This window comes from Syngnathus scovelli, chromosome 11, assembly GCF_024217435.2.
Source record: "Syngnathus scovelli strain Florida chromosome 11, RoL_Ssco_1.2, whole genome shotgun sequence".
Lineage (NCBI taxonomy): Eukaryota > Metazoa > Chordata > Actinopteri > Syngnathiformes > Syngnathidae > Syngnathus > Syngnathus scovelli.
The window spans coordinates 9,066,368-9,084,007 of record NC_090857.1 but is presented as its reverse complement, the minus strand read 5'-3'; the positions used below and the strand labels follow the sequence as shown (position 1 = coordinate 9,084,007).

The window sequence follows — 17,640 nt, the reverse complement described above, 5'->3', positions numbered from 1 at the left end:
AAGTTCTCACGAGTGATTCCAAGCACTCAGGTCGCTGGAAAAACAAAGTCGCTCGTGGAATCTGCAATTCCAGCAGTTTCCTAGTAAATGTTTTTGATAATAACCTGCAGTGTAGCATTGTTCAGTGAGGCTTGTTTATGCTCATGTACAAAATTAGTAAAGAAACAAATCAGTCAGACAAAGCTTTACATATATATTTTATTATTTAAAATTATGCATTTTGTTTGTGATTGTATTTTATCTTCAAAACATTCCACAAAGGTCTTGTTGGAGCAGCCGATGACATGTTACCACATGAAAGGTGTTGTGTTGGAGCGACGTCGTGTTACACAAACGTGTGTGTGTGTATTTGTGTGTGGTGACAGATGGAGGGCTTGTTCGCTTAATGGTTGGTGCGAGCAGCAACGTCTGCAGACTCCCCATAGAGATGATGCTTCAACTCTATGTTTAGTCACTTAACGTAGCTGCTCATTTATGGCTCTCACTAGCAATGTTCCCGCTAGTTATCTCGAATTTCCGCGAGGAAGGGGGGGGGGTGCTCCACAGCTTTTGTGCGGATGCTGAGTGTCAGTGCAACCGTGCTAACGTGCGCAGAGACTACGTCAAAGCGGCCCTCTTAAAAGGCACTGGCAGACTTTTTTAAGAATTCTCTCATTTTAGCTTAGCAGACAGAGCAGAAAGAATATGTCAGCGTGTTTAATTATTTAACACACATCTAAAGTGGCGTGGCTGTCTTGCATTTGGAATATTTTAAGGATCAACTCCCGGTAACCTCCGTAATACTTTTCAGAGAATAATTATTCCCAAGGAAGTGTTTGAAATAATCCATTCCTGGCTTGCTGTCATAAAATGTTAATTAAATGCACAGCAAATCCTTTAGTAGCATTCTTAATGGTAATATTAAAGAATGAATGATTAATGAGTTTTGTCTAGTCTACTATAATGTGATTAAAGCCGTGTAGTAGTCGATTAATCGACGATACTGATATAATATCGTGTTGGATCTCAAGCATGTCTATATACCAAATGTTGTGTTGACTCACTCGGCAGTTACAACTCGACAAATTCCAACCAATGTTTGGATGTGCAGTGTGGGCATGGTCACCCACTGAAAATAACAAAACATGAGAGCGAAACACACATCCTGGCGAGTATCAGTGAGCGAGTGCACAAATTTGCTATTTTCGTATCTTTTGCTATGAGGACCTTGTTTAGGTTAGAACATGTCACTGAAGCATAATAAAATATGTTTGTGTTTATCCTTTCTTTGTATTTGGAAAAAGGTTCACTAGATAGTGTGGGTATACTGGAGTTGACCTGCTCTTCAAACCATCTTTGGCAGACTCCTGCCCACCTCCACAGCTCTCACTTCAGTTCACACACACACACACACACACACAAACACTCGCACACACGTTTATACTGTATACTCACAAGCATATGGGTCCCACTGTACACAGTGATAAACACATATGTGAAAATGAAAACATGTTTTTGGCTCGATCGGCTTTATTTTTCCTACACTTGGTAATTACATTAATTTCATTTTAGGGAAAATATTTTTGACATATCAATTGACTTTTTAAAAAGTGGCGATCACTGTTTTTTCCGGGCCCTGCGGACACGAACGTGCCCGTGCTTAATAGCTTTGCATTAGTGCTGTCCGCCTGGCTTAGTCACATGTGTAGTTATGTAGCAGAATGCATGGCTCAGCCAATTAACATCCTTTGTCATATGGTCGGCTGCGCTGTGTGAAGCGAGCGAGTTGTGCCCGTGGGCACGACAGAATACCGTACCTATGCAGCAGGAATGTATGTAGAGCAACATACCACAGTCTAATGCACTGGTCAAAACAGTAGACACTTTTCACGAGACATTTTACCTAAAGCAAACGAGGAAGCTCACAAATACCTGATCATGTAAAAACAAAAAAAGCCAAACATATCAGAGTGTGTCTTTCTAGAGTGCAAATAAACTAAGATGACTCAGAGATATTTATGGTCATCCCCAAAGGCCTCTTTCCTCTCTCTCCCTCTCTCTTTTCCTGTTTTTTTCCGTGCTGTCTCTCTACCAATCTTTGCAGATCGTGGTGCCGATGAACACATTTACTGCTCATTATCTGAGGAGGGATGGCTATCACATGACATTATATTGAACACATTTCTATTTACATACACTAGCTACCTGAATTATATAATTAAGATTTACACAGGGCTCTCAATTTTGTTCATTAAAACGGAACATTGACTTGACAGATCAAGTAAAAATATTTTAAATTTTGCTAGTTTAACTGCAAATTGTTTCTCTTTGGTTCTTAACGTGGAGATGTGATTCTGGTGAAATTTTTTAGTATGATACAAGGACTGCAACTTTCAATAATTATCAATTAATTTTGATTATTTTGTCTTAATTGGCAAAAATTTTGACTATTGTTTTTCAAGCGTAAAAGATGTCTGCAAATGTCTTATTTAAAAAAATAAAAAAAATAAGTGCTGCATCGTCACTGCTGGATTTGTGGCTCTGTGATGAACACAAGAGCCTCAAGCTTTTCTCAACCTTTTACTTGAACATCAAAGCGGCCCGTGTCTCTTATTCTGGCCTAAGTGCTCCTTATAATCTGCAGTAAACTGTTGGGAAAACGAGCCCCGCAGCACTCTCCGCTCTCGCATTTTGTGGCGTCCACTGAGAACACACAGCAGCACATTCAAGAGGCCCTCGGGCGGAAAAGAGTGTTATGTCTTCGACATATGTTTTGTGCGTGTGGTTTGTTAGCATTTTGTCTTGGCTTCCCTTTGTGAGATATTAAAATCTTAATATGTTGGGTTGCCACAGCATCCACACTGCCTCTGGCCATGAAAGGGACATTTCACGTCACTTAGCATCAGAATAGGGTTGAAGTGTATTGCGTGACAGATATTAATAATACCAGCCCGGGTGCAGTTTCATGCATAAAGCATGGCGGTTGTAGCTCTCTGGTTTCATGCCAAACAGCTGAGTCACCTGTGGCGTGTGCGCATCAATCATGTCACTTTATTTAGACTGTTTTTGTTGGAAAGTAATCAATTTTAATCAATTGTCAGAAACAAAAAAAGAAAATGTAAGTTATTAGTGAGGTACATTTTTATGGTGAGAGTGCAAGGACAAAGCAGAAAAAAAATCTCCAGAAAATTACTTTAATGAATGTAGATAATAAAAGCAGTCATATCCAATGTTGAGACAATTATGTGAAAATAATCACTATGCACTGCTATTAGTCAGTCACCTATGGACGCTGCAGAGTATAATTAATTTGGTCACTCGTATAGCAAATCATGTGAAGCAATGCATGGAGTGAGTATTAATCATCATTATATGGTCATCTGAGATGGAAACAAACGGGATGATGATGAGGAGCTGTGGGGGTTGTGCTATGTTGTTTACTGCTCTACTACGGTCTATTTTTTTTTTTTTTACTGTATGTTACTATGATTGTTTGACGTTTGTTTGAGAGCTTTCACACTTTCATTTGCCGTCACCCATATCACTCACCACGCCTGGCCCCGCCTTTTAAAGGGGAAGTCACCCCGAGAATTTTCGTTACAATAATATATTAGATGTGCCCCCACGAGTCTAAACACGTCTTTCTGATTAATATTGCATTTGTGGAATATTATTCATTTCAGAGCGGCCATTTTGCCACTTGCTGTTGACTGAAAATGACATCACAGTTGCCTGGTCACAGGTCACAACCAATCATGGCTCGGATTTAGAAAACTTTGACTGCTTTATATTTATGGCCGAGAAGTGTTTTACATGCAAATATTTTCTTGACTACTGCATTATCATAGATTGGTAATTGATAGAATATGGGTCACTGCCCCGTCGAAACGGAACTTTTTCGGAAACTGAAGACCCGCTGCAATGTACATTTTCAGCCATTGAGCCTATTTAAAGTGTTATGGTAATGTTATTGTTCCGTGTTTCATGTGTGTGTGTGCAGGAGACAGTCGAGTATGCCTTCCTCATCATTTTCACAATTGAGACATTTCTGAAGATAATCGCTTACGGTTTGGTGATGCATCAAAACGCCTACGTGCGAAACGGTTGGAACATGCTGGATTTCGTCATTGTCGTCATTGGGTAAGTCCCCAACTTTATTCACCAGCATCTTCTCAAACAATCACAACAATTCCTTTTCGAGCGACAATGAGGTCTGGTGATTCAACAATGCCTGGTGATTATGCTGTTAAGATTTGCACGTCCATATTGTTAGTTGTACTCTGAAAGAGGCGGCTGGCTGTGCCAAAGTTAAAGATGCTTAAGCCTCTGCTCCGAGTGGCCCGGTGCTAATAGAGACCCTCGTACGCCCACACTATATGACCCAGAAAAGACAGAGAGAATACATCAGAGCTTTACCACCACTGGAATGAGTCACCATCCCTCCATACTCCATCTCTCCTCCAGCACTCCCTCCCTCCCTCCCATCTCCGCTTTCTCTCCTCTCACTTACTGTCTTTCACTTGCAATCACCCATCATGCACTGCTTCGTCTTTATCAGCGGCCACTTCCATTTCTGCTCCAACGTATTTTTTCTCCTCTATCTAACTACCCTCCCTGCCAACCCTTTTGCACTTTGCTATCTTCATCTTCTGTGGCCTCCACCTTCCCTCGCATTTCTTGCCTTGTGACAAGCTCTCCTCTAATATGCACAGTCCACTGGGTAGTTGGGTCACATCTCTTGGTTGATCCGCCGTGCACTCACAAGCGAAGACGGGCCGCTCTGCTGCCAAGCGTTGCCGCTCATTCTGTGCCTTCCATGTCAACATTTCCAAACATCAACGTCTACCTCCCCAAATTTCACAAACATGCTTGAAAGGATGGGTTAGAAAAAAGAAATACATTTATTTCAGTTTGACTGCTCACGTTGCAGTGTTGCCTTTTAGCTTCTTTAGCATTTGTTGGATATACGTTTATTTTGTGCAATTAAAATATAAACAAGGAATTGGGGCAACTCATTATATCATACAATATGTGAAGTTGTCCTGGTAAGTGATAGTTCATTTATGTCCCGCTGATGTCAGTATGGTTTGTGGGTGGTTGTTAAAAAAACAGTGTTAACACTGTTAAGACCATAGTTACTGAGTGGTGTTAACAATATTAAAATGAATTGTTTGAAATTGGCAAGCGGCATGTGCGAAGGAAAAAAATAGCATGTCACAAAAAAAGTGTATGCAACTTTTAAATCATATGTGTGGTCTTACCGGCAGACTCTTCAGTGTCGTCTTGGAGATTCTGACCAAAGATGAGAAGGCGGATGGCGAAGGAGAGGAACCCCACCCATCCATGCACGGGCACGGCGGCAAACCTGGTGGATTTGACGTGAAAGCCCTTCGAGCCTTCCGTGTGCTGCGTCCCCTGCGGCTGGTCTCAGGAGTACCCAGTAAGTAACGCGCCATGTCATTAGCTTTTTTCATGCTTTTGCAACATGGTTAAACTGCAAAATATCGAGTGATAGGTCCAGATGGTGTCAGCATACTTTGTACCGTTGGGACTATTTTTTTTTTGCACATCATTAGAGCGCTATGTGGACAGAGCAGTTAGTGTGCTAACTGCAAACGCTATCAAAAGTGATTAATGTTGCAATATTATTAGGAACAAAATCTGTACATAGTAAGGTGGAGCAATGGTTAGCACGTCCGCCTCACAGTTGAGGTTTGATTCCAGCTCCGGCCTTTTTGTGTGGAGTTTGCATGTTCTCCCTGTGCCTGCGTGGGTTTCGTCCCACATTCCAAAAACATGCACGGTAGGCCGATTGACCCCTCCAAATTCTCCATAGGTGTGATTGTGAGTTTTGCCGTATGTTATTGATGATTTCTTCCTCCTTGTTCAGGTTTACAAGTGGTGTTGAACTCCATCATTAAAGCCATGGTCCCTCTTCTTCATATTGCCCTCCTGGTTTTGTTCGTTATCATCATCTATGCTATTATTGGCCTGGAGCTTTTCATCGGTAAAATGCACGCAACCTGCTACCTTCCTGGCACAGGTATGTCACATTTAGTTTTGTTTTTTTTCTTTTCATCAGACTTGGTTTTCCAGTAACTGTTTGGAAAGCTGTCTTTTTGGTGATTTTATCAGATTTTTTTTTTTTTTTTTTGCATAGACATGATAGCAGAGGAGGATGCCGCTCCATGTGCGATCTCAGGTCACGGGCGGCAATGCCCCATTAATGGCACCGAATGCAGAGAAGGCTGGCAAGGCCCCAACGGTGGCATCACCAACTTTGACAACTTCCTATTTGCTATGTTGACGGTGTTTCAGTGCATCACCATGGAGGGCTGGACGGATGTGCTCTATTGGGTGAGTGAGTGTCTTCGCGTTGACTGTCACGCGGCTTCAACCCGAATGTCGGCTCGGATCACACGTGTGACATCGTGATGATGATGCCGCTGATAATTTCCAGAGGCGACTCGTGTGATTGACTGGTGACTGCGAATACTTATGCGTCTTTTCAAACTATCTTGTTTCCTGATTCTTTTTCTCTTTTCACTCCTTCCTTCTCTTCTCCTCAACACGTACTCCTCCAGATGAACGATGCTATGGGCTTTGAGCTTCCATGGGTGTACTTTGTCAGTCTCGTGATCTTCGGCTCCTTTTTCGTTCTTAACCTGGTTTTGGGTGTGTTGAGCGGGTAAGCACTTTCTCCCAGTTTTGTGTTTTATATCTGTTGACCGGCTACTTCTGGATCCCTCAGGTTAACGACGCCATAGGATGGGAAACACCTTGGATTTATTTCGTTAGCCTGATCATACTCGGCTCCTTTTTTGTGCTGAACCTCGTGTTAGGTGTGCTTAGTGGGTAAGAAGCAAAAGTGTGCGGTGGCATTTGCTTTGCTGTGTGCAACTCTTGTTTTGCGTGTTGTGCTTTGGGAAAATTCTCCTTTTGATTCACAATTACAAATGCAAACACTAAGATATCAAGTGTGGTTAACTTATACAAAGTAACATGCTACAATTTAAAATGTATTCTCGTTGTGTATCTTTGATTTGCCGGTGTCCTAATATAATTCCATTTACCCGCGTCGTTTATTCCAACACTTGGCATGACACACTTGCTTCCTTTTTATGGGCAGCTGCAATGTGAGCATCCCCCCCCCCCCCCCCCCCCCACTTTATTCCAGCCAAAGCGCCCAACCCTCGAGAGAGCAAAATTAATCGTATTCCTCGCCTTTCAGTCCTCTCTGTGCTTCTAAGCTTGTTCCAACCCTACTTTGCTTTCCCGGAAGCGTCGGATGGGGGTGGTGTGTTGTTACAGTAGAATTAGCGCAGTGGGGAGCTTGACCAGCCAGAAAAGCCAAGTTAACAAAATCATGACCTTTGACACGATGGCTGCCATCTTGTAAGTGCATGAGAAACAGCTTTACAAAGCAGCGGTGGCTGACATATTTCCCCCACTGTTCCATTTAGTGCATTTTATTTGCTGCAGCAGATGAAGCAGCAATTTTCTGCAATCTACAAATTGAAATTCCACATCTCTATTGCATGACTCTCAAAACCATCTGTCTACCTCAATTTCCTACTCTTTATGATTAGGATGTTGGCATGCAGGATGCACACACTATGCCAATGAGGGATCTAAATATAGAGCAGCCATCATTTTCCAAAGTGTACATCTCCCTCCAGTGGCTCGGAATGAGAAAAACACACAAGTCTTAGAAAGATAGAGATTATGCAAAAAAAAAAAGAAAAATGCTTAGCTGTTAGACTAACAAATCCTCTTATTGTCGATGAGTCATTGGAGAGGAGTTGACTCATTTGTTTCCTTTGTACTGTGAAAAATGTGTTCATTGTCTTCTCCCCGCGTTGTGATTTTCCTCAACTTTCTGCTTCTGTGTTTGCTCCGTCTCCCGATTCTGCCTCAACCAGAGAGTTCTCCAAAGAGAGAGAAAAGGCCAAAGCTCGCGGAGACTTCCAGAAGCTGCGTGAGAAACAGCAGCTGGAAGAAGACCTTAAAGGTTACCTGGACTGGATCACTCAAGCTGAAGATATCGACCCTGACAATGAGGACGAGGCAGACGAGGAGTGTAAACGCAACCGTAAGCACATCCCATCACAATTTGCATCCTCTGCAGCAGAAAACCCTTCAAAGAGTCTTTTCTGATCTCCCCCCCCCCCCCCTCCCCTTGCAATCAATGTATTAAAAAATGAAACACGTTGCGACTACTGCTGGAGTTCAGCTGAGAAAGGGAGAGGGGGAAAAAAAAAAGCACATTACTTGAGCAATATCAAAAACTCTTAATCCAAATCCTCTTTATATAAGCAGCACACATGAACTCATTCACCTTGTCGTTTAGATTTGGGCTCATTCTCCACCATGTCATAAAATCCTGACGCGAGATGACCTTGACCAAATACGCTCAATTCGCTTGACACTAACATGTTTTTAAATGCATTCATTTGCAGTGTAGCATGTTAGTGCAGGCGCTTCTCATGACCAACAGTGACCTCCCCTCATCACCTCCATCACCACCACCACAACCTCCATGTTCTGCTCTCCTCAGCCCTTACGTGGCTCCCGCTGCTCTTTGTCACTGTTGGATTATTGATCGTTGGATTACGGTTGTTGTCCGGTGTTGCTTGTCTGCTCTGACCCCATTTTGATAGTGGCGCATTCTCCTCCCTGACTTCCCCCCCAACCCCGCCCCTGCTGTGCCATTGTGTCTGAATGCATGGCCTTGCATGCATTGCACATGAAGGGGTGACTCTGGCTGACCTCACTGAGAAGAAGAAAGGAAGGTTTGGGTGGTTCAGCCAGTCGTCCGACACTCATGGTAAATCTTGCGTTTGCCCTCCTTTTTGTGCTTGTGCGTGAGAGTGTGTTTGTGAGTCAGAGGTGACCACTGAAATATTTATTCCGGTGGTTCTCAACTGTAAAAAACAACATTTTTTGAGAGGATGTAAAACAGGGATTTAATTTGGAGCAACTATAAAATATAAATGATTGAAAATGAGGGGAATAATGTTAGTTAGAACAAGAAAGCAAGTTGTTTGCACTGGAACAATTAAAAAAAAGTTTGAAAAAAATATCTTTGAGTTGGGCAACAATACAAGTGACCTTTAATTAAAATTTAATTTGAAATTAAAAGTCACAACCCACTTTTATAGAAGTGAAGAACAGTAAACATAACATACTGCCTAAAGAAACCTATATAATATATCATATTTATAATTACAACATGTTTTAGTTTGTATATATTTTTTTCACGTCGGTTTCTGGCTGCAAAAATACTATTAGCGACTCTAATGGAAATATTGCTGAGTTATTGTTTTAATGGCAAGTAGGTGGAATACAATTCATGTTAACAAAAACCAGTTCTTAATAAATAATAAATGTATGCTTTCTTACTAGAGCATTCTAAACCACAGCTGAGTACGTGTGTGTGCATGTGTGTGTGTTTGTGCTTAGCCTTATGTAATGCCGACTCACTTCTTTATGCATCGTTAATGTGTTAAACCCCTCGTGTGTGAGCACTGCACCACAGTTTTTGTTTACCTTCTAAATGCCACCGTTATCATTTTCACATGAAAGGAGTGGAATAAAAAAACATGATTTAATAGCGACACCGCCCCGTTTTTTTTTTTTTTCCCCCCATCAAGACTCCGAATGTAGGAAACAAGGCTAAACCCAGATCACTACTTGGGCAATCAGCACTATTTCCAGAGCTGAGAGCTTTGCGACCACTCGGGAATCAAAGGCAACACATACTGCATAAGCTGAGCGGCGCACACACACCGAAAAATGCATTAGAAGACATCTCACACACCTAATCAACACTGCACACTGAAATTGCATGTTTAATTTCAATTTTTTTGCTTAAACGTCTTCTTTTTATGGGTCTGCAGCAAGCGTTCCGGCCAGCGAAACTGAATCTGTGAACACAGAGAACCAAAATGGGGAGGATGAAAAGACGCCATGTTGCGGACCTCTTTGGTTAGTTTGCACTTTTCAGTTCTCATTTAACTTCTCACTTCCAAAAGATTCCTTGGTGTATTTTCCTTTTTTAATCAAATCAATTCCTTCCTGCCTTTGAATGTTTCTTCTTTTTCCAGCTGCATACTTGTTTTGATGTTTTCCTAGATTTATCTTTCACTTCTGTCGTGCCTTTCATCTGCAAACTTTGACAAATTCTTCTTTCTTTCAGTCAAAAAATCTCAAAGTCAAAGTTCAGGTCAGTATCTTTCGGTCTCAGTCTGTATTATTGTTGTTATTTAAATGAGTGTTTTTTTCTCAATATGATGATCTGAAATTACAATCAAATTTATGTGATAGAAAAGGTGTTAAATTCTTAATACACGGTTTTTCCGCAGTCGGCGCTGGCGCCGCTGGAACAGGTTCTGCCGCAGAAAGTGCCGGTTGGCTGTCAAATCGGTGCCTTTCTATTGGCTGGTCATCATCCTGGTTTTCCTCAACACCCTCACCATATCATCAGAGCACTACAACCAACCTTTGTGGCTGACTCAAGTGCAGGGTGAGCCCACCACTTTTGAATCTATCAGCAGAATTTCACCACAAATTTGTTTTTTTTCCAGATGTGGCCAACAAGGTGCTGCTAGCCTTGTTCACTTGTGAGATGTTGGTGAAGATGTACAGTCTCGGCCTGCAGGCCTACTTTGTTTCCCTCTTCAACCGCTTCGACTGCTTTGTGGTATGCGGCGGGATCACCGAGACCATCCTGGTGGAACTGGAGATCATGTCGCCCCTTGGGATCTCCGTGTTCCGCTGCGTGCGCCTGCTAAGGATTTTCAAGGTCACACGGTAAGACCATGTGACTTTTCTATTGTGATTATGTTCAAGGTGGGTTGAATGATGATATATTTTTTCAGCCACTGGCAGTCACTCAGCAACTTGGTGGCTTCGCTCCTCAACTCCATGAAGTCCATCGCTTCCCTGCTGCTGCTGCTCTTCCTCTTCATCATCATCTTCTCCCTGCTGGGCATGCAGGTGTTTGGCGGGAAGTTCAACTTTGACGAGACCCAAACCAAGAGGAGCACCTTTGACAATTTTCCACAAGCGCTACTTACAGTCTTTCAGGTATTTCGAGACGTGTTTTGATTTTAAATTGAACTCGCGGACATGACTTATACTTTTCTCCATTAGATCTTGACTGGAGAAGACTGGAACGCTGTCATGTATGATGGCATCATGGCGTATGGAGGCCCTTCCTCTTCTGGGATGATTTTATGCTTTTACTTCATCATACTCTTCATTTGCGGAAACTGTATCCTCGTTCACGTTATTGACTGAATGTAATTAATGCACTAAACTTTTAAGTTGCCTTCACTGACGTGCTCAGACATCCTCCTGAATGTCTTCTTGGCCATTGCTGTGGACAACTTGGCAGATGCGGAGTCTCTCAACACAGATGAAGGAGATAAGAAAGGGTAAAAGATGGACTATCTGCATTTAGCTCTTTTTGAAGATTATTTTGGCAGGCTTGAACAGATTAATGGTATATCCATTCATTTTTATCAGGGACAATGTTTTGACTACCAAGCAAGGTCGTTGAATGAATTAAATTCCTGCCTCAAGGCATCACTGTTTTTACCTCATGAATTTTATAGCACATACGTGCGTGAGTAATGTTGCTGTCTGTTCCAGGGACAAAAAGGGCGAGAAAGATGACAAGGTATGTGACTTTCAAACAATACGGTTTTAAAATTGTTTATAGCACAAGTTGCAGTCTGAAGAGTTTGCACGTACAATTTAGGATGAAGAGGAGGACAATGACGACACGGCGGCGGAGGACGAAGATCCAGAAGTCCCAGCGGGACCTCGGCCGGCAATCTCCGAGCTGGTCAAGAAAGAGAAGATTACTCCGATCCCAGAGGGAAGTGCCTTTTTTATCTTCAGCAACACGAACCCGTAAGATACACTCACACACACAGACATCGGTTTTCTTAGGAGTACCTACCGCATTGATGAATCGGCCTTGTATTGCAGATTTCGTGTGTTTTGCCACAAGCTCATCAATCACCACATCTTTACCAACCTCATCCTGGTGTTCATCATGCTCAGCTCCGTCTCGCTCGCCGCAGAGGATCCCATCCGAAACTTCTCCGCTCGTAATATTGTAAGTCTGCTCACTCTCGCCACATAAAGTCATTCAATCACACTCAGGGCTGGGCAAAAATTTAGTAGACACGATTATATTGATTGATATTCAAATCACGATTATTTCAAATTTTAGCATTTACAATTGAATTACCAAAAGTCAACTTTGAATGTAACTTAAAAGAAGAACCACAAAATGAAGAAGTAGCAACATACATTTGTTAAAATGATTGCATACAGTATAAAAATAAAATTGCGGTGCGCGCGCCTTGGCCCCCTAAAGGCAGTGTGCTACACATAAGATTAGAACGAAGCGCTAAACTTTATCTAGGTAACTTGTTTTTCACATATTGCAAAGAAATATGCCCGTGACTATTGTCACATCACCGTGTTACAGCATTTGTCTACAGCATTTTCATTATCCCTCGCGTGAAGTCTCATGCTAATTTTTGCTAGCTCGTCAACAAGGTTTTTTAATTGACGAATTTTTCCAAAAATCACAATTGAATTTCGAAGAATTGCCCAGCCCTAATCACACGTTAGTGTAAACTCGTGAGACTTGGCAGTACTCTGTGCCTCTGGAAATTCCGAGCATGGTCACAGGAAGACTTAAACTTGTATCTCAAGGTATGACAGTTATTTCATTTTTAAGAAAATATCAAAATTTTAATAAATATTTATACATATATATAACTATTACACCTGAATTAAGAACTCAAAATTAAGTCTATTTGACTTAATTTTGAGTTCTTAATTCTAATAAATAATGTGTGGAGCCTCTTTAGGCATTTGGTCATAAACCAACTTCATACATAGAATACTTGAAGATCACAAAATAATCTACTCCAGATTATATATATACATTGAATTTGAAAAATAAAGCTTTTTGTAAATTGGTACAATTACCAAACATTTTATAATTACATGATTACAAAATAATGAATGGAGTTCTCTCATTTTAATATTTAGATTTTAAATGATTTTTTACATTTAATTTTATTTTACTTGATATTTTTCTACATTCATTTCGATACTTTGACATGAACATCCTATTTGATAAGGTAAGGTTATACATTCAAGGTAAAACAACAAATACACTGGGTATGTCTTTGTGTTCTATTCAAAGCACTGTACAAGGATGATGCTATCTGGGCAAAAGTATTGGGACATTTATGTGTTAATAGTACTAGTTTTTTTCTATGTCCATTTTTGGCAAATTTGACATTTTTATCAGTGGTTAAAGGGTTCATAAATATTTACCACATGTAAACTGTACTCATGACAAAAATCCACAAGAAGTCTGGCAATGATATTATATATAACCATACATTTCAAGATCATTTAGAAGTTTGTCTCAATATTTTTGTCCAGTGTACCTATGTTTGCGCCGCAGTATTCATTAAATTTACAGTGGAACCTCTTCAGTTCAAACCCGATTGATTCTTGAATGCTGGTCCGGAGCGCCTGATTCATTTCGATGTGATAGATTACTCCTCTTGGTTCCCATCTTCTGCTTTTCTGGTTTTTGGCAGTCCAGGGTGCACTTCCAAAAATCTATTCCGTCTGCGTTTATTCTGCTAGTGTTTCAAAATTAGCAACAGTGGTCAGTCCTCCAGCGAAAATGGGAGTCCATCAGCAACGGATTCACCGACCTTCCGTCGGTACTGACGGACTGATATACAGATATAGTAAATGCCTGGAAACAAATGTGAGAGGTGAAATAATCGAGCAGGATTCTTTCTAGCTTTGGCCACAATGCAATGCGGGATTTTAATTAAGGTAAGCACATTTTGGTCAAATAGTACTTCAGAGGTTCCACTGTAATGATTAAAAATACTGCCATTCTGCTCAGTTCTGCATACAAGAAGCCGTCAAGTCTCAAGTCCTTTAATACAAAAAAATATTTTTCCAAATTTCCTAGTTAAAAACAAAAATAATAATAAAATAAAACAATTGATCTTGTTTTCTAATGATGTATAAAGCTGCACAATGAACTGTCTTTGTTAAACATCTACGTTGCTTTTTGCAGATACTTGGTTACTTTGACTATGCTTTCACGGCTATCTTTACTGTTGAGATCGTTTTGAAGGTAAATGTCCTGTGTCCCCTGTCCGTGCTGTACTAACCACCCACCCAATAACCCTGCACACATGTGGTTGCCTTCCAGGTCCTAGGCTATGCAGATTATGTCTTCACTAGTATGTTTACATTTGAGATCATATTAAAGGTAACCCCTTTAGTGACAGCGAGAGCCTTGCTGCATTCTCTCCTTGTGTGTCACCCGCCACTCAAAACAACCTGGCTTGTTTGTTTCCTTTCTCTTATTTACTTTTTTGCTTCCTGGCACCTCTTTTAAATATAAGAATACATCGCAGAGATCTTTATTGGACATCAGTAACATAAACGCAAGAGAGAACTTGGGGGAAGGAAACATAACATCAGACATTACATTCTACTACCATGGGTGTCACATCATGGCTGAAAAAGTAATGAAGTGTGAAAAAAAATTAAAAAAGAATGCAGATGATGTTAGATCGTTGTGAAATGCAACTAATTTGAACGGGCTGTTCAGACATTCTTCAAGCATTGGCTGAAGTTGAGTCAAAGGTGATTTGTTTTGGAGGAGCTGGGGATGGGTACTCCAATGTCCAAAGTCAACTCCAGTCAAAGCTAACTCCACGCCTCCTGTAAAAACTAGGGGTTGAACCGCTGCATGGCACCGGTTGGAACTTGAAATCGTTTAATCGGCAAGCACGGAAATCAACAGCTGCAGCAAAACGAACCTCAAATGTGGACCTATTTCACAAAGATGAATCCATTAGCATGATCACTTGGAACACGTGACAAAACAAAGACAGGTGGTGGAAGAGTCCAAGTTAAGGACTAAAATGTTGCATTGGAAAAGACATGAGACGATAACAAAGTAGCCATCAGAGGTAACTACGATTCTGACACAATTCAAATATCGCTCAACTCATAATATTGCTAAGTAGAGTCGAGTCACAAATCACACTCAGATACCTTCACGGTCGGATTGTTCCACGTAGCAAAACTGCTGTAATGCATTATTCCAAACATTTACAACTTCCTTATTTAAAAAAAAAAAAAAATCTGAACTATTTACCGTAGTGAGCAGCGTCCCTGTAGTTGTTACAGTTTTACAATTTCCTACTATCTGGGAAGCCATGAAGGCATCTGAATGTGATTGGCTGAATGAGTGTCAAAATCGAATAAGTCGGGGCGTCGCACTCGCAAAATAAATCGGTGACATCATCGATTAAAAAAAGAAAAAAAATTCCTGAAGTCGTTCAACCCCTAGTACAGACTGCTTTCCAGACGCATAAAAGAGGGGGCTAAGTCAGCCATGTTCCAGCATGGTTCAGTCTGCTTACCCGGACTGAGTGCATTGAAAAGTGGAATCGTCTCTGCGGTCATTCGAACACCATCCAGGCCGCTGCTATTTGACCCTCACAATCTCCAACGTTAGCGTCTCGCTGCGCGGGGGGAGACTCCACCGTTTACATGCACTCTGAGAATTAATCCTTCACTTTTATGATTTGAAGATCGAGTCATTTGGCTGTTTTTTTTCTTCTCTGCCTGTTTTCTAATTAAGAGCCGCCTTTCCTACATCGGGCGCTATTAAAGAACATGATAGAATGGGCTTTAAGAGGACGGTCCGCATGAATGTGACAGTAAGCTCACGTTCACTTTCCAATCTCTACGACTGGAGCTCTTGCAAGGAGTAACTAAATTACTGATGCCATGGCAACAAAATGCATGTTTTTTTTGCCATAGTAGATTGAGAAATGAATGACTTACTACTACATTCATGTCATTAAGGGCCGTGGGGGTGGCGACAATAGATTTTAGCTCCCTTTTTTTCCACCGCTCTAGCTCGCCACCCTCAATCAGAGTGAATTACAAGAGTGTGGAAAAGTGTGTGTGTGTTGCAAAATGGGGGAGGGTAATATGAATGGGAATAATTGATTGTATAATGTTGTTATTTAACATGCTTGCATTATGTGTACTGTATGTCTGGATGAGAGATAGCTACTTTGTTTAGTCGTGTGTTTGATAGAGTGTGAGATATTGTAGAAGGTGTGTGTGTTGATTGTAGTATAGAAGGTGTGTGCGTGTTGGATTCTGTTTGTGGTGTGTTTTCATTTGTCACTTGCTCCCCTGAGACCATGTGCCTTCCCCTCAGATGACGACGTACGGAGCTTTTCTCCATAAAGGAGCTTTCTGCAGGAATTACTTCAACCTCCTCGACTTGTTAGTCGTGGGGGTGTCTTTAGTCTCCTTTGGCATACAGTGAGTAGAAATCAGTAATTTTCTATCAATGTTTTTTTTTATTTTTTTTTTATCTACAACCCGGTGTGTGTTTACATCATCCAGGTCATCCGCCATCTCAGTGGTGAAGATTCTCAGGGTCCTTCGTGTCCTGAGACCCTTGAGAGCCATCAATCGAGCCAAAGGCCTGAAAGTACAGAATGGATGCTAATTGGTTATCTGTGGTGTTGCCAATCCGGATATCTGCATTTCTTTTTTTTTTTTTTCCAACAGCACGTGGTGCAGTGTGTGTTTGTGGCCATCAGAACCATCGGCAACATCATGATTGTCACCACTCTTCTCCAGTTTATGTTTGCCTGCATAGGAGTGCAGCTCTTCAAGGTCAACACTTGGATTAGAAAAGTGACTTCAAGCATCTGGTAGACGTTTAATGGTGCAAAAAATTTTGTCTACACAGGGAAAGTTCTATCGCTGCACAGATGAAGCCAAGTCTAGTCCAGAGGAGTGCAAGTTGGTTTTCATCGTCTTATACCAGCACAACGATTTATTAGTTTAAAACTCATGCCGTGTTTCGCATTTTCAGAGGCACGTACATCCTTTATAAGGACGGCGACGTGAACCAGCCCACCATCCACAAACGAGTGTGGCACAACAGCGACTTCAATTTTGACAACGTGCTTATGGCCATGATGGCTCTCTTCACTGTGTCGACTTTTGAAGGCTGGCCAGCGTGAGACTCTTTTTACACCTACCTCGCTTTATAATTGCCTCTGGATGTAGCAATATGGCGGCAAAGCATTACTTTTATCTTAGACAGGTGGTTCAGTTCCGCTCCTTTTTTTTTTTTTTTATCAATACCAGGACGAGTATCGATTATTTTGTAGTCATGATAGAAAACACCGATACCAAGCACCGATACCACTTGTACTTTTGATACATGAAATTCCCCACAAATAAAACAATGACGGATCATTTTCAAGAAAGACCTACGACACCATTTTTCCCGTCTTCTGCCCTCAGGTTACTCTACAAGGCAATCGACTCCAACAGGGAGAACCTGGGGCCCATTTACAACTACCGCGTGGAGATTTCCATCTTCTTCATCATCTACATCATCATCATCGCCTTCTTCATGATGAACATCTTTGTAGGTTTTGTGATCGTCACGTTTCAGGAGCAAGGAGAGAAGGAGTACAAAAACTGTGAGCTTGACAAGAACCAGGTCCGAGACGCAGCGCCGTTTTCTTGCCCCAAAATTGGAAT

At 41.4% G+C, this 17,640-nt stretch overlaps 1 protein-coding gene across 3 annotated transcripts in view; it reads left to right on the top strand.

The window, feature by feature from the left end:
• Positions 1–17,640, top strand: part of cacna1da (calcium channel, voltage-dependent, L type, alpha 1D subunit, a) — a 40,130-nt gene that overhangs the window by 6,165 nt on the left and 16,325 nt on the right. For 2 of the 3 annotated variants that reach the window (XM_068652376.1, XM_049733551.2), the window contains exons 4-28: positions 3,980–4,119; positions 5,247–5,419; positions 5,870–6,022; positions 6,140–6,336; positions 6,564–6,667; positions 7,902–8,071; positions 8,732–8,806; positions 9,879–9,966; positions 10,178–10,204; positions 10,344–10,504; positions 10,566–10,791; positions 10,860–11,067; positions 11,134–11,254; positions 11,330–11,417; positions 11,635–11,662; positions 11,744–11,898; positions 11,977–12,106; positions 14,117–14,176; positions 14,255–14,314; positions 16,292–16,398; positions 16,483–16,570; positions 16,651–16,758; positions 16,835–16,887; positions 16,961–17,107; positions 17,398–17,599. In XM_068652376.1, the coding sequence (XP_068508477.1) occupies positions 3,980–4,119; positions 5,247–5,419; positions 5,870–6,022; positions 6,140–6,336; positions 6,564–6,667; positions 7,902–8,071; positions 8,732–8,806; positions 9,879–9,966; positions 10,178–10,204; positions 10,344–10,504; positions 10,566–10,791; positions 10,860–11,067; positions 11,134–11,254; positions 11,330–11,417; positions 11,635–11,662; positions 11,744–11,898; positions 11,977–12,106; positions 14,117–14,176; positions 14,255–14,314; positions 16,292–16,398; positions 16,483–16,570; positions 16,651–16,758; positions 16,835–16,887; positions 16,961–17,107; positions 17,398–17,599 (3,069 nt within the window). The remainder of the gene's footprint in view (positions 1–3,979; positions 4,120–5,246; positions 5,420–5,869; positions 6,023–6,139; positions 6,337–6,563; positions 6,668–7,901; positions 8,072–8,731; positions 8,807–9,878; positions 9,967–10,177; positions 10,205–10,343; positions 10,505–10,565; positions 10,792–10,859; positions 11,068–11,133; positions 11,255–11,329; positions 11,418–11,634; positions 11,663–11,743; positions 11,899–11,976; positions 12,107–14,116; positions 14,177–14,254; positions 14,315–16,291; positions 16,399–16,482; positions 16,571–16,650; positions 16,759–16,834; positions 16,888–16,960; positions 17,108–17,397; positions 17,600–17,640) is intronic. The other variant, XM_049733550.2, reaches the window with a different exon arrangement.